The sequence below is a fragment of the Saccopteryx leptura genome, chromosome 2, assembly GCF_036850995.1.
Source record: "Saccopteryx leptura isolate mSacLep1 chromosome 2, mSacLep1_pri_phased_curated, whole genome shotgun sequence".
Classification (NCBI taxonomy): domain Eukaryota; kingdom Metazoa; phylum Chordata; class Mammalia; order Chiroptera; family Emballonuridae; genus Saccopteryx; species Saccopteryx leptura.
This window is the reverse complement of record NC_089504.1, coordinates 141,436,734-141,450,684: the sequence shown is the minus strand read 5'-3', so window position 1 is coordinate 141,450,684 and position 13,951 is coordinate 141,436,734. Positions and strand designations below refer to the sequence as shown.

The 13,951-nt window shown below is 40.2% G+C and overlaps 1 protein-coding gene across 1 annotated transcript in view; it reads left to right on the top strand.

Annotated features, from left to right (window-relative positions):
• Positions 1-13,951, top strand: part of SLC2A13 (solute carrier family 2 member 13) — a 359,257-nt gene that overhangs the window by 62,960 nt on the left and 282,346 nt on the right. The window contains exon 2 of the mRNA XM_066368963.1: positions 7,131-7,290. Coding sequence (XP_066225060.1) covers positions 7,131-7,290 — 160 coding nt within the window. The remainder of the gene's footprint in view (positions 1-7,130; positions 7,291-13,951) is intronic.

Below are 13,951 nucleotides of genomic sequence, written 5' to 3'. Positions count from 1 at the left end.
ATCAGAAGCTCTTCAAAGAACCTGCTTAACTTTAAATATCATTAATTACACCCATTAATGAAGCATTCCCATTTTGGGGAATCTCATACAAGATTGACCGTTCATCATTTGAACAGTGAATTTCGTTTGGGGACAGAATTCCATGTGTTTCTCTAAGCAGGAAGGAGATTTGGGGGTGACATAGCCTTAATGTCCAAGACTTTTCAAAACTGGTCATGTTTGGGGATCCATAAATTATGGTTTTATGAATAACAGGGTAGGTTAAATAGGGTCTTTGCCATGCATATTGAACAAACATGAATATAGGGAACACGAGTCTGCTGATCTTTCTGATCATTAGCATTCTTTTATAGTTCTCTATTGCTTGAAATGACATAGTTAGTCACATTTAGTTCTCAGTTTTCTGAGTAATTCATCTGAGCTCATACCGTGGTACCTGGTGGCAGTAAGTTATGTAGCAGGCAGTAGGAGCAGGGAAGAGTTTGGACACTCTTGCTTCTAGAAGATCGTGTGTGCTAGCTAAGGAAAGAGGGCCACAGAGAAAATGTTTCTGAGAAATTTACAAAGGACCACATCCTGATAAGGGGCCTGATACTCAGTCCTGGAGTGGCACATTACAAAGATTAGGGGACTTAAATCTGGGAGACCCATTCTGACGATAACCTTCTATGATGTGTCTTTCTGAAAATCTCTTCTTCTTGTCCTCTAAGGTTTGGTTTTTTACTTTCCCAAGGGAATAATGAGTATCTGTCCCACCTACCTATTGATAGGATGACCTTACATAGTAATGCAAAACCGTAACGTAAAAAATATTTTAGAAATAACATACTATTCAAGAGTAAGGTAGATGCTTGCTGGTTTCTCCTTCTCAGTTTCTTTCTCCAGCATTTTCTTAAATATTACAATTTTTCTGGACTCAGTTCTAGTCATTCTTCTCATTCCTTTTTTTGGGAGGTCTCCATTCCCATGGTTTCAGTTATATGCACCAGTCACATAGAGCCATCTTCTGAGCTGCAGATATTTGTGTAACTCCCAAACCCTGCTGAGCCCAGTCTCAGTTTGGAATTGCATTTAGAGAAATAATAGTCCAGCAACTAAAAGCAATTGAAAAGTAATACTACTTTTGTGTCTTGAAGAACATAATAGCATTCAGGTTATAACTCAGCAGTCATTCTTAAAATCTGTTGTCTCAGTCAATCCCTTTGTTATAGGCTCAGTTTTTCCCATACTGATCTTGAACCTCGCACTCACAACTCTCTCTGACCTTTTTTCATTTGAACTTCTCCCCACTAGCCAAATCTTGGACTCGTGTTTTCTTCTCCATCTTTTTTTCTCTTCTGTGGTATGATAACAGCTCAAGAACTAGGCTGACAAAGACCATATTTTCCCTAAGGTTGAAGGAGAGGTTGGTTATTTTGGGAAAGATTCTTATTGGGTAAGAGAAGAGAAGGAGGCTGGGGACGTTCACATATAACTAATCTATATTCCCAGCATATTTACAGAGCGCTCTACTTGCGGTATGCTTGTATATTCCACAGAGCACCTTTCTCAACCTGTCTAAAAGTTGACCTTATTATGCTCTACCCAAACTTGCTTTTTCTCCAGTATCCCTTATCTTTGTACAGAGTACCTGTCAAGTTGCTGGTGGCTTATTTTGGACATCTGAACATCATCCTCAAATTCTTCCCTTCCTTGTCCTTCACATTACATTCAAATTCTCTTTAGCCTAAATATGAATTCCATAAATCCAGGATTTCTTCTTTTTACTCCATTTCCAGTGCCGTCACTGCACTCATTGCTTCCCTGCAATCAGTTTTCCCTACTACCGACCAAAATGATCCTTTTACACAATTGTGACTTTTCCTGCTTTACATTATTCAAAGTCTTCTTAGTACCAAACCCTTTCCTGTATTGCCTAATTAATCTCTGCCCACGTCTCCAGAAAGTCCTCACCAGTATGCATTTCTTCCTGCCTTAAGGCCTTTGTCTCAGCTGGTCTGATGGTCAAAAGAGCCTCTCACCCTCCCCACTACCACCTAGCTCTGGTTTACTCATTCACCTTATCTCGGCTTAAATAGAGCCTTGCTCAAGGCGTTTCTGAGTCCTCCTCCAGCGCCTTTGCCATTGGCTCATGTTCCCCACACTTCCCTTTTGGTAAGACCCATCATACTTGAAATGTAATTACTTGTTTAAACACAGTTTTCTCAGCATACCCTCAGGACAGAGGGCATGTCTTTCTCCTGAACACTCTGTCCCCAATGCCCAGCAGATCAAGTGGTCAGTGGATGCTCACTGATAAGTGGATGCTGCTTCCATGATGTGTGCCCTGTCTGCCTCTCCCACCTCATCTCCACATACCCTGCCTCACACTGTTGTGCGACCCTTGAGAAAAGCCAATGCCATGTCGTTTTTCTGTAAGGTCATGCTCTTTTCTGTAGAACTGTCTGCCCAGCCTGTCCTAGCAATGTCAGCTCCAGAGATAGGAGGCAGGTGTATAGCTGTTTTGTCACCTTTATCTGTTATATTGAAATTTTATATCTAACTGCATGGTTTTTGAGTAGGGTTTGTGTGTTGCTTCCTTCAGGGAAGGGACCTTATTTTATTTACTTATACTTATTTATTTTGATAATCCCAGCACCTAAGACAGGTCAAACTGAATCACAATGTTGGAATACCTTCTTACTAGTGATATAATAATAATAGAAATACTGCTGATTTTACTGACTGCTTTCAGTATGCTAGGCACACTTTTAAGTGTTTTATTTCTAGTAATTCATTGAATTTTCCCAACTTCTATGAAGAGTTACTTTTTTCTATCACACAGATGAGGAACTGGAGACCCAGAAAGGTTAAGTAAATTGTCCAGACGTAGCCAGCAGGTACGTGGCAAGGCTGGATTCAAGCCCACTAGTTCCAGAGCCGGCCCTCATCTGTGGTGGTCAGTCAGTGTAGCCTAGTGCTTTCAGAACTGGGTTCTGGAGTCTCGCTGTCTGGTTGAACTTCTAGTTTTTCCACTTACTTACTCATTGTGAGACCTGGGGTAAAATCCTGCAGTGCAAAATGGGAATAATTATATGTCCTTTAAAGGGATGTTCTGAGGATTAGAGAAAATAATCAGTTTATGTGATGTATCTAACAGACTGGAAGCAGTTGTAACCGTGTTAAGTCAATGTGAGCACTCACCAGACACGTCTTTTCGGGTTCTTTCCAACTCTAAATCCAGCAAGTCTGTTTTTTTTCTAGTTTTTTAATCTTTTTCCCTCTGTTATTATCTGTTACTTTTTAATGTTGTGGTGTTTATTTTTAATAATCTTTACAAGGACTTGAGGACATCTCTGCATATCCTATCAAATAAAATCTGTGGGCTTCGAGACAAGTGGGTGCTGCCTACAATTACCTAGATCCCCATGCTCCGGTCTGCGGCTGGATGGCTGAGGACTGACCTCTAGCCGAAGGGAGCACCTGAATCCCTATTGACCACCAGACCAAAGCGGAAAAAAGATAATCAATTGCTGTTGTCTGATTTTTAAAAAAAGGTTTAATTATTTTTTTTTTTCATTTTTCTGAAGCTGGAAACAGGGAGAGACAGTCAGACAGACTCCCGCATGCGCCCGGCCGGGATCTACCCGGCACGCCCACCAGGGGCGATGCTCTGCCCCTCCAGGGCGTCGCTCTGTTGCGACCAGAGCCACTCTAGCGCCTGAGGAAGAGGCCACAGAGCCATCCCCAGCGCCCGGGCCATCTTTGCTCCAGTGGAGCCTTGGCTGCGGGAGGGGAAGAGAGAGACAGAGAGGAAAGCACGGCGGAGGGGTGGAGAAGCAAATGGGCGCTATTCCTGTGTGCCCTGGCTGGGAATCAAACCCCGGTCCTCCGCACGCTAGGCCGACGCTCTACCGCTGAGCCAAAAAAAGGTTTAATTTTTAAAAGAACTGAAGAATGTCAACTTTTGCTGCAAATGTTTCCTCTTTCCAAGTTAGATGAAAGCCATTTTAGGGTAGTCTGTGTTGTTAAATTGATTAGTCAGAAGGAAATTTTTAGCTATTTAGGTGCTGATTTAATTACAAAGACTACTTTTTTTTTTCTTTTTTTCTTTTTTTTTTCCTGAAGCTGGAAACGGGGAGAAACAGTCAGGCAGACTCCCGCATGCGCCCGACCTGGATTCATCCGGCAGGCCCACCAGGGGCGACGCTCTGCCCTCCAGGGGGTGATGCTCTGCCCCTCCGGGGGCCTCGCTCTGCCGGGACCAGAGCCACTCTAGCGCCTGGGGTAGAGGCCCAGGAGCCATCCCCAGCGCCCGGGCCATCTTTGCTCCAATGGAGCCTTGGCTACAGGAGGGAAAGAGAGAGACAGAGAGGAAGGAGAGGGGGAGGGGTGGAGAAGCAAATGGGCGCTTCTCCTGTGTGCCCTGGCTGGGAATCGAACCCGGTTCCCCCACACGCCAGGCCGACGCTCTACCGCTGAGCCAACCAGCCAGGGCCCAAAGACTACTTTTTGTCTACCAACACATATATATATATTCTGAAATTCATAAAATCATAAGATACTTTCTATCATTGCCATATTTTGACAGGGACTATATAACATTGATGGAAACTACAGAGTGTATAGTTCTGAGACTTACTGGTCTGACTTGTGTGCAAACATAGTGACTACTTCACAGTAATTATACAACAATACAGTGAATGTTTCAGAAGCAAACATATGTTACTTAAATCTTGTCTCACTGTTCATTTATTTATTTGCTTTGCTCAAAAACAAAAAATCAAAACACAGAAAATAAATATATTTAAAATAGGTGAAATTGGTTGTGATTGTGACATCAGCAGGGAGGTTAGTTGGCAGAATAAATACCATGAAGTCTAAAACATGTGATAGAGCTGGGCCTCTGCCTGTATAGAGAGGTACATGAGAGACAGCCCGGTGATTTATAGTGCCAGTAAACAAGCAAGTCAGTTAATGAGAAGCACAACTATCGCAGTTACAGAGACTAGAGAGAAATGTCTCTTGTCTAGAATGTGGTAAATAGCACCTTCAACAGCCCTTGTCCAGAAAACACAGCAGCAGATTTCTTAATGCTGCTACCTTTAATAGAAGCTACTTTCTGGCGTCCTGAAGATCAGTTCATTAAAAGCCATTCTAGATGCACCTGTTTTGCAACCTGTTGATGTCTGATTTAATCTAGGAATCAATTTATAGAACCTACAGATATAAAAAGATGAACTTTTCTTAGTCCTGCTTCTGTTTAGTTCTTTTAATGAACTATTGGTACGTATTGATTAGATCTTAGTTTTAGGTTGACAATTGGAAGTGCCACTATAAGGTAAGCTAGATATGGCCAGCAAGGCCAAGGTTTTTTTTTAAGAAACAATTCTGGATTGGCTCAAGATATTGAACTATAGAACCGTAGCTTTATAAATATATGGTGAGCGTCAGGATCACCTGGAGGATTTCTAAAAGACAGGCTCATCTTCTAACTTTGCAGCTTTTTATTGACATCTGGGGTGGCTGAGGTGAGCCATCTTCATTAAAAAAAAAAGAGCCACATAAATGATTCTAATGATCAATGAAGTTTGAAAACTACTACCATAGATTATGTTTCATTGATTTTTAGATAGAAAAATATTTAAAGCAGGTATAATCAGGTACACTTAACCTGTTTTGTGGTTAAGATCATCTGTTTTTGAAAACTGTCAATTCCCAAAGTAATGTCCATTGTGAGCTATTTCTGAAATGTACACATAGACAATTAAATAAGGTGATTTAATGTGTGGATTTTTTATCAGTAAACCAACTAAAAGTTTGGGTGAGTCTGCTGGAAATGATGACTTTGGATAGTGAATATGTATTCTGGGATAATTTTTTATTTTCACCATTGTCTGATTACATTTTCAAATAAAGTAAACATTTCAATAATTATATGCTCTTTAGTGAGCATTTTCATATTTTTAGTTCTCAAAAAATTATAAAGCATATTTACATGCATTCTAAAGTTATCTGAGACCTCTAGAGTTCATTTGTAGGTTTGCAAGCAATGATACAAAAATGATACTCAGAAACTGGTGTTTTGTATATATCTTTACTGATCTGTAGTATAGCTAGAGCTTGACTTATGACTACGATTGATTCCAACAGACCGGTCTTAACATGATTTGGTCATAAGTTGAGTAGGCTATATGTACAGTACTGTGAAATGATGTTATAAAAATCTTTAAGTCATATTTTATCATAATTTTCTTTCATTATTGTTTTATATCATAATTTTCTTTGTTCATTTTATGCCATTTGTATCATCTCTACACCATTTTGTTTCTTATTTTTACATTCATCAGTTTTAAGTAAAATACTGCATTACCAGTACAACTGGTTTAATATTTTTGCAAAGACAATTTCCTCTTGGTAGACATCTTGGGAGGGGTTTGATAAAAAATATCCAAGAAACAAAACACAAACTGCTGTACCGAGTCTGGGATAACAGTTGAAATGGTTCTGGTAGTGCTGCCGGAAGCTGGTCTGCACTGTTGTACGCCCAGCTGGGCAACGCTTGCGCTGCCAGACGCAGAGCAGTCGTGGCTAGCGGTTGTGGTCGTAAAGTTGAATGGTCGTAAGTTGCATAGGTCGTAAGTCGATCAATATTTGTAATCACTAGTTATGGAAAGCATCTTTAAAATATGTGATAGACCTTTGTTTAAAGTATAATACCAGGCCCTTGTGTGTGTGTCTCTTAATCTCACATTAATATTTATTTATTTATTAAACAAGGGACAGAGGCAGAGGCAGACAGGAAGGGAGAGAGATGAGAATCATCAACTTGTAGTTGTATCACTTTATTGTTCTTTGATTGCTTCTCACACGTGTCTTGACCAGAGGGCTCCAGCTGAGCTGGTGACCCCTTCCTTGCTCAAGCCTTGGGCTTCAAGCCAAGTGTCCTTTGGGCTCAAGCCAGTAACCATGGAGTAATGTCTATGATCCCACACTTAAGCCAGCGACCTCAGGGTTTCGATCCTGGGACCTCAGCATCCCAAGTCGAGGCTCTGACCACTGCGCACCACTGGTCAGGCTTGCATTAATATTTATAACAACACAAACATCTTGAGTAAATGTCTTGTTTATTTTTCATTGTTTCTTTGCAGGCATTGCTTCTATGACAGTGCCGGTGTATATCGCTGAGGTCTCACCGCCCAATTTAAGAGGTCGATTGGTCACCATTAACACCCTCTTCATCACAGGAGGGCAGTTCTTTGCAAGTGTTGTTGACGGAGCCTTCAGTTATCTCCAAAAAGATGGATGGAGGTCTGTAAATTGTTCTTACATTTAATTTTCAAATAAATCATGATTGTTGGGGATGGAGGAAGAAAGTTGAGAAATGAGAGGAAAAATATAACTGGGTATTTTAAATCATTATAGCTTATGTATAAGTGGGTGGCATTCAGCAAAATTGAAAGTGGACAAGAAGTTGATATTTATTTTAATGATAGACAAGGAACCAGCCAGTGAGAATTGATATTTACAGGGCATTTTTAGCATTTAGGTGACATTTCTCACACTGTGAGAATCTTTTGCAATATTTGTTTTAAAATGAATTCAGCAGTAAATATGCATGGAGTTCTTGAATTGTATCAGTGATTGACAAGCTGTTTATGAACTGCAAATAAAACTAACATCTTTTATTATTATTTTTTTTGTGACAGAGACAGAGAGAGACAGAGAGAGGGACAGATAGGGACAGACAGACAGGAAGGGAGAGAGATGAGAAGCATCAACTCTTCGCTGTGCCACCTTAGTTGTTCATTGATTGCTTTCTCATATGTGCCTTGACCGGGGGCTACAGCTGACCAAGTGACACCTTGCTCAAGCCAGTGACCTTGGGTCCAAGCTGGTGAGCCTTGCTCAAATCAGATGAGCTTGCGCTCAAGCTGGTGACCTTGGGGTTTTGAACCTGGGTCCTCCACGTCCCAGTCCAATTCTCTATCCACTGCACCACCGCCTGGTCAGGCAACTAACATCTTCTTTAGAGGCTACATTCTAATCTGAATGGCAGAAAACCCATTGTTTAAAGCTATAGATTTAGCTATACTGTATAAAAAGATGTTAACATATATACATTTAAAATACACAGATTATTTCTTGATCACTATTTAGTTGATTTTTAAAAAAAGAGATAAGATATTTTTAAGCTGCTTTAATATGTATATTTTCAAACTGAATATTGTAAAAATAAACTAATCTTATGTTAAAGCTTAAAGATAGTATAAACTCTAAATTTTGATATCATACTTTATAATATTCAAAACAACAAATTCATGTAACTGTTCCAGGGAGGTTTCATTAAAAGGCATAACAGGCTACATTCTCTAACTTATATTCTTGCCATCATTTATTACAACAAATGTTTATTGAGCATCTACTCTATATAGGTCTTGGGAATAAAATATTAAAGAAGACAGATTTTAGTACTTATTTGCATGGTGATATAGTGTTAAAGTTAATTTTTAAGCTTACAAAAAGAGTTCAATGTAATGTGGATGTAGAGAATTAAACTTCTGTGTAAGCAGCACAATAAGTAATATGGCTAGAATAAGCCATTAAAGACTTAGATGGAAGTTATGTTAAACATCATGGGGGAAAACTTGTTGAAGCTAGTTAGGACCTGCATTTGTCAGGACTGTGAAAGAGAAGACTCGGTTCTTAAACATCATTACCTCTGTCTGTCTGTGTTGCTAAAATGCTTTCTACCATTTTCTGCCAAAGTGAGAAATTCCTGGAAAAATTAAAAAGCATGAAATTTCAGCTTCCTTTTTCCCACTCTGTAGATGAACAAAGAGAGGGAGATGACACCTGTTAGGAGCATAAGCTGATATTTTGAGTTTTTCTTGGGAGCTCAGTGGAAGCCATTTAATCTTTCAATGCTATGAGTATTTAAAATCTAAATCATGTATTACATTTGGTTTACAATTTATTAATGAAGCTAGTATAGAGATATGTGTATACTTTTATTAAAAATCTGTTTTTAAATGGAAATCTAAAGTTCCTAAGCCCAAATTTTGAGTTAAGTATAGCAAGTTAGATATTTTTCCGCAGTACTGGCTAGGAAAGAGAGAAAAGATTATATACAGTGGTGAAAAATGACTTGTGAGTGTGGCATTCCTGTGCAGAAGTTCAGGCCTTGGGTCAGGGATGATGAGGACACCTTTCAAAGGCAGGATGACAGGGTTATAGACAGACCAGGATTTAGAATGGCTTTCTTCCAGTCATTCGCTACGAACCCCAGACAAGCTGGCTTCCCTGGGCTTTACTGTGTCACTGTAAAAAGTGGGACCAAAACCACTCATCTTGTACAATTGAGGGAACTAAATTACTATATGTAAAGTATTCAGCCTAGTGCTTGGCACATGGCAAATGATCAATAAATATCGAATCACATTATTATTTACTATTCTGATGAGTGAATAAAGGATGAGTGCTACAGTAGGTGAGCTGTAAGGGTGGTTGAAAGAAAGCATACTATGGCTTCTGGTTTCTTTATCCGTGAAGATAAGTCTTGGATTGATAGGGTAGAGACAGAGAAACGAAAGTTAAATGCTTATAGCAGCTGTAGGAAGTATAAAAGGAAAAGCCTGGAGACAGAAATGATTTTTCAAATGACATGGAACTCCAGTTGAAGTTGGAGCCATATTATCTGCAGTAAAGACAAATAGTATTCCTCTGTGATTCTTTTCCACAGTCCTGAGAGGACCCAAGGATGAAACAATGAATTAGAGGGTGGGACAGCTAACTTGGCTGGTATTCAGACCAGTGCATCACCACACCAGATCACTTGAACCCACTTACTGTTTGCACAGATACACATTAACTTATACATATAGGCAAATATGTTTCCTTTTTTTTTTGTATTTTTTTTGTATTTTTCTGAAGCTGGAAACAGGGAGAGACAGTCAGACAGACTCCTGCATGCACCCGGCTGGGATCCACCCGGCACGCCCACCAGGGGGCGACGCTCTGCCCACCAGGGGGCAATGCTCTGCCCCTCCGGGGCCTTGCTCTGTTGCGACCAGAGCCACTCTAGCGCCTGGGGCAGAGGCCAAGGAGCCATCCCCAGCGCCCGGGTCATCTTTGCTCCAATGGAGCCTCGGCTGCGGGAGGGGAAGAGAGAGATGGAGAGGGGGAGGGGTGGAGAAGCAGATGGGCGCTTCCCCTGTGTGCCCTGGCCGGGAATCGAACCCGGGACTTCTGCACGCCAGGCCGACGCTCTACCACTGAGCCAACCGGCCAGGGCCTGTTTCCTTTTTTTTTTAATGGGTGAATTTTCTGTTACTCTCTTTAATTATCATATTTAGCATCCTTAGCAGTATGTTTACTTCATCTGACTCCTAGGCTAATAGGACTGTGGTTTCAAGCATATAAAGATTGAAGTGGTACTGAGCATCAATTTTAGAAAACATATCTAAAAAAACAATTATTGATCATTTTAACAGTGCCAATCAGATTAAGACATACAGAAGAGCAAACTGTTTAATCAGACAGAAAATCTTAGATTTTCATGTTGTTGAAAGACTAACCTTTTGTGCCAGACAGGTCAAAGCTTCTGTTCTCTTATTGTTTGGATGTCATAAAAATAAATTGTTTTCCGCCCAACTGGAAGATTAGTTTTCTCAGGAAAAAGAAAAAGGAATTGCCAGGAGACTATTGAAGAAAGTATTATTAAGTACTCCAGTACTTACAGTACATCCTGTGCTGGGAAGGATGTCATCTGGTTTCTTGAGAAAGGAGGAATAAAAATTTTGAAGAGATTGTTAAAGATTAGATTTTTAAAATATAACTTTATTAAGATATAATTCATATACCATTTAATTTACCCATTTAAAGTATACACTGCATTACCTTTTAGTATATTTGTAGAGCTGTGCAGCCATCGCTGCTTTCAAATTTAAAACATTTTCATTATCCAAAGAAGAAACTTCACCGCATTTGTCTGTCTCCCAGTTCTTCCCAGCCTTGGCAACCATTAATCTACTTTTTGTCTCCGTAGATTTGCCTATTATCGTATTTCATATGTGGTCCTTTGTGACTGGCTTTTTTTCACTTAGCAGTTTTTCAAGATTCATCCATGTTGCAGCATAGATCAGTATTTCATTTCTTTTTATTGGCAGATAATGTAGGTATACCACATTTTGTTTATTTTTTCATCAGTTGGTGGACACTTTTTGGCTATTATAGATAACGCTGCTATGACTATCTGTGTTCAACTTATAGTTGAACATATGTTTTATGTTTTTATTTCTCTTGGTTATATACCTAGGAGTGGAATTGCTAGGTCAGATGGTTACCCTGACCTTTGAGGAAATGACTGTTCTCCAAAGAAGCTATACTATTTTATAATTCCACTTAGCAATGTAAGAGAATTCTGGTTTTCCTATATCCTACTAAACACTTATCTGTCTTTTTGAATATAGTCAAACTTAATGGGTATGAAGTGGCATTTTGTTATGGTTTTGATTTTCATTTCTCTGATAACTAATGATGTTGAGAAAGGTTTTATTTTTACCTAGTATATTATACTGCTTATAAAAATGGCAGAGGTAAAAAAAAAAATGGCAGAGGTAGTTTGACAGTTAATAAAAATTATATAGCCTGACCAGGTGGTGACGCAGTGGATAGAGTGTTGGACTGGGATGCTGAGGACCCAGGTTTGAGACCCTGAGGTCGCTGGCTTGAGCGTGGGCTCATCTGGTTTGAGCAACAGCTCACCAGCTTGGACCCTAGGTCGCTGGCTCAAGCAAGGGGTTACTTGGTCTGCTGAAGGCCCGTGGTCAAGGCATATATGAGAAAGCAATCAATGAACAACTAAGGTGTCACAATGCGCAACGACAAACTAATGATTGATGCTTCTCATTTCTCCGTTCCTGTCTGTCTGTCCCTGTCTATCCCTCACTCTGACTCTCTCTCTGTCTCTGTAAAAAAAATAAAATTAAAAAAAAAATTATATAAAATTTTATTATTGGTTGCCCTTTCCTGTGCTACTATTTTTTAATCTTGCTTAGTGAATGAATATAGTGAAATTTACTCACCACACCTCAAGCAAGCAAAGATTTTCTTCCTTCCTTCCTTCCTTCCTTCCTTCCTTCCTTCCTTCCTTCCTTCCTTCCTTCCTTCCTTCCTTCCTTCCTCCCTCCCTCCCTCCCTCCCTCCCTCCCTCCCTCTCTCCCTCCCTCCCTCCCTCCCTTCCTTCCTTCTCCTTTCCTTCTCCCTCCCTCCCTCTTCTTCCCTCCCTCCCTCCCCCTCCTCTCTCCCTCCTTCCCTCCCTCCCTCCCTCTCTCCCTCTCTTCTTCCCTGCTTCTCTTCTTCCCTCCCTCCCTCTCTTCCTCCCTCCCTCTCTTCCTCCCTTCCTTCTTTCTTCCCCCCCCTCCCCCTTCCCTCTTCTCCTTCTGTTTCCCCTCCCTTCCCCTCTTTCTTTTTCTTTCATTTTAATTCCTGGGGTAAAGCCTGACATGTAGCAGACCCTCAGTAGTACATAAAAAGTGAATTTAACTGTCACCACAGTGGTCTAAAACACTTTTCTGGGCATGCCACTGCTAAAATGCTTTAAATCCTCCCCATTTCCTACAGGGGGAGAATTAAGCTGTTTATCATGGTTTGTAGTGTATTCCGTTGTCTGATGGGTGCCTGATCCTCTAGATTTTTGTTGCTCATCATTGCCTGGGTATATGTCTCCTCTAATTTGCTTTGGAGCTCCTGAATGTCATTTTTAGATCTAGGAAAGGGCCTGGAACAAGGTAAATACTCAATAAATGTTTATGGAACTGAACTGAATTGATTGGGCTCTAGGGAAGGGCCAGAGTAAAAAGATATTGATTATAAACTAAAATGCCAGTTCACTATTTATGCTGAGAAATACTTTACAGATAGCTAAAAATATTAAATTATTAATCATAGGTATTTCTTACTGAGCATAAAAATCAGAGAAAGAAAGTTAATTTCTGAGTCTATGGACATTTCTGGACCTAAGAATACGTTTTGTTCTCTCTAGGACGGAGCTGGTTTTCAAATGAAAATGAGTATTCCTATGTTTATAATTGCATAAACCATAACATGATTTATATAAATAAGAATGGTGTATTCATAGAGAGGCTAAGTTCTCTTTCACGTTGTTTCTTTTTTTACTAATTTTTTCTTCACATTTAATAATTTTAAAACTAGTTCTTTTGTTCCAACTCACTAGCTGATGCACAACCATTGGTTAAGTGTCTGAGTGTGCTAGATATTTTTATAATTTATATGATGGTTTCTTGTTTTCTTGGTATTGTAGGATAAGTTGAGATGTGTCCAATGAGAAATAGGAAGTACTATTAGTGCTAGCAACATCCCTATGAGAGATTTTTCTGTAGTGTCTTCTGGCTAATGCATGTGAGACTCATGCTGAGCAGTGAAGAATTGGTGGGATTTATGGAGACCAAGGTAAAAATGAGGGCAGAGTGGACTGGGTGAGAGCGTAGTCGTGGGTGTGAGGGTGAAGGGATGTGCATGGCCGATGGGAGCCAGACTCTAGGGCAGGGGTCGGGAACCTTTTTGGCTGAGAGAGCCATGAACGCCACATATTTTAAAATGTAATTCCGTGAGAGCCATACAACGACCCATGTACGTTACGCATTATCCAATAAAAATTGGGTGTTGTCCCGGAGGACAGCTGTGATGGCTCCAGCCACTCGCAACCATGAACATGAGTGGTAGGAAATGAATGGATTGTAATACATGAGAATGTTTTATATTATTAACATTATTATTTTTTTATTAAAGATTTGTCTGCGAGTCAGATGCAGCCATCAAAAGAGCCACATCTGGCTCACGAGCCATAGGTTCCTGACCCCTGATCTAGAGCAGTGGTAGTCAACCTGGTCCTTAGCTCCCACTAGTGTTAGCTTTCATGGTGGGCAGTAGCGGAGCAACCAAAGTATAA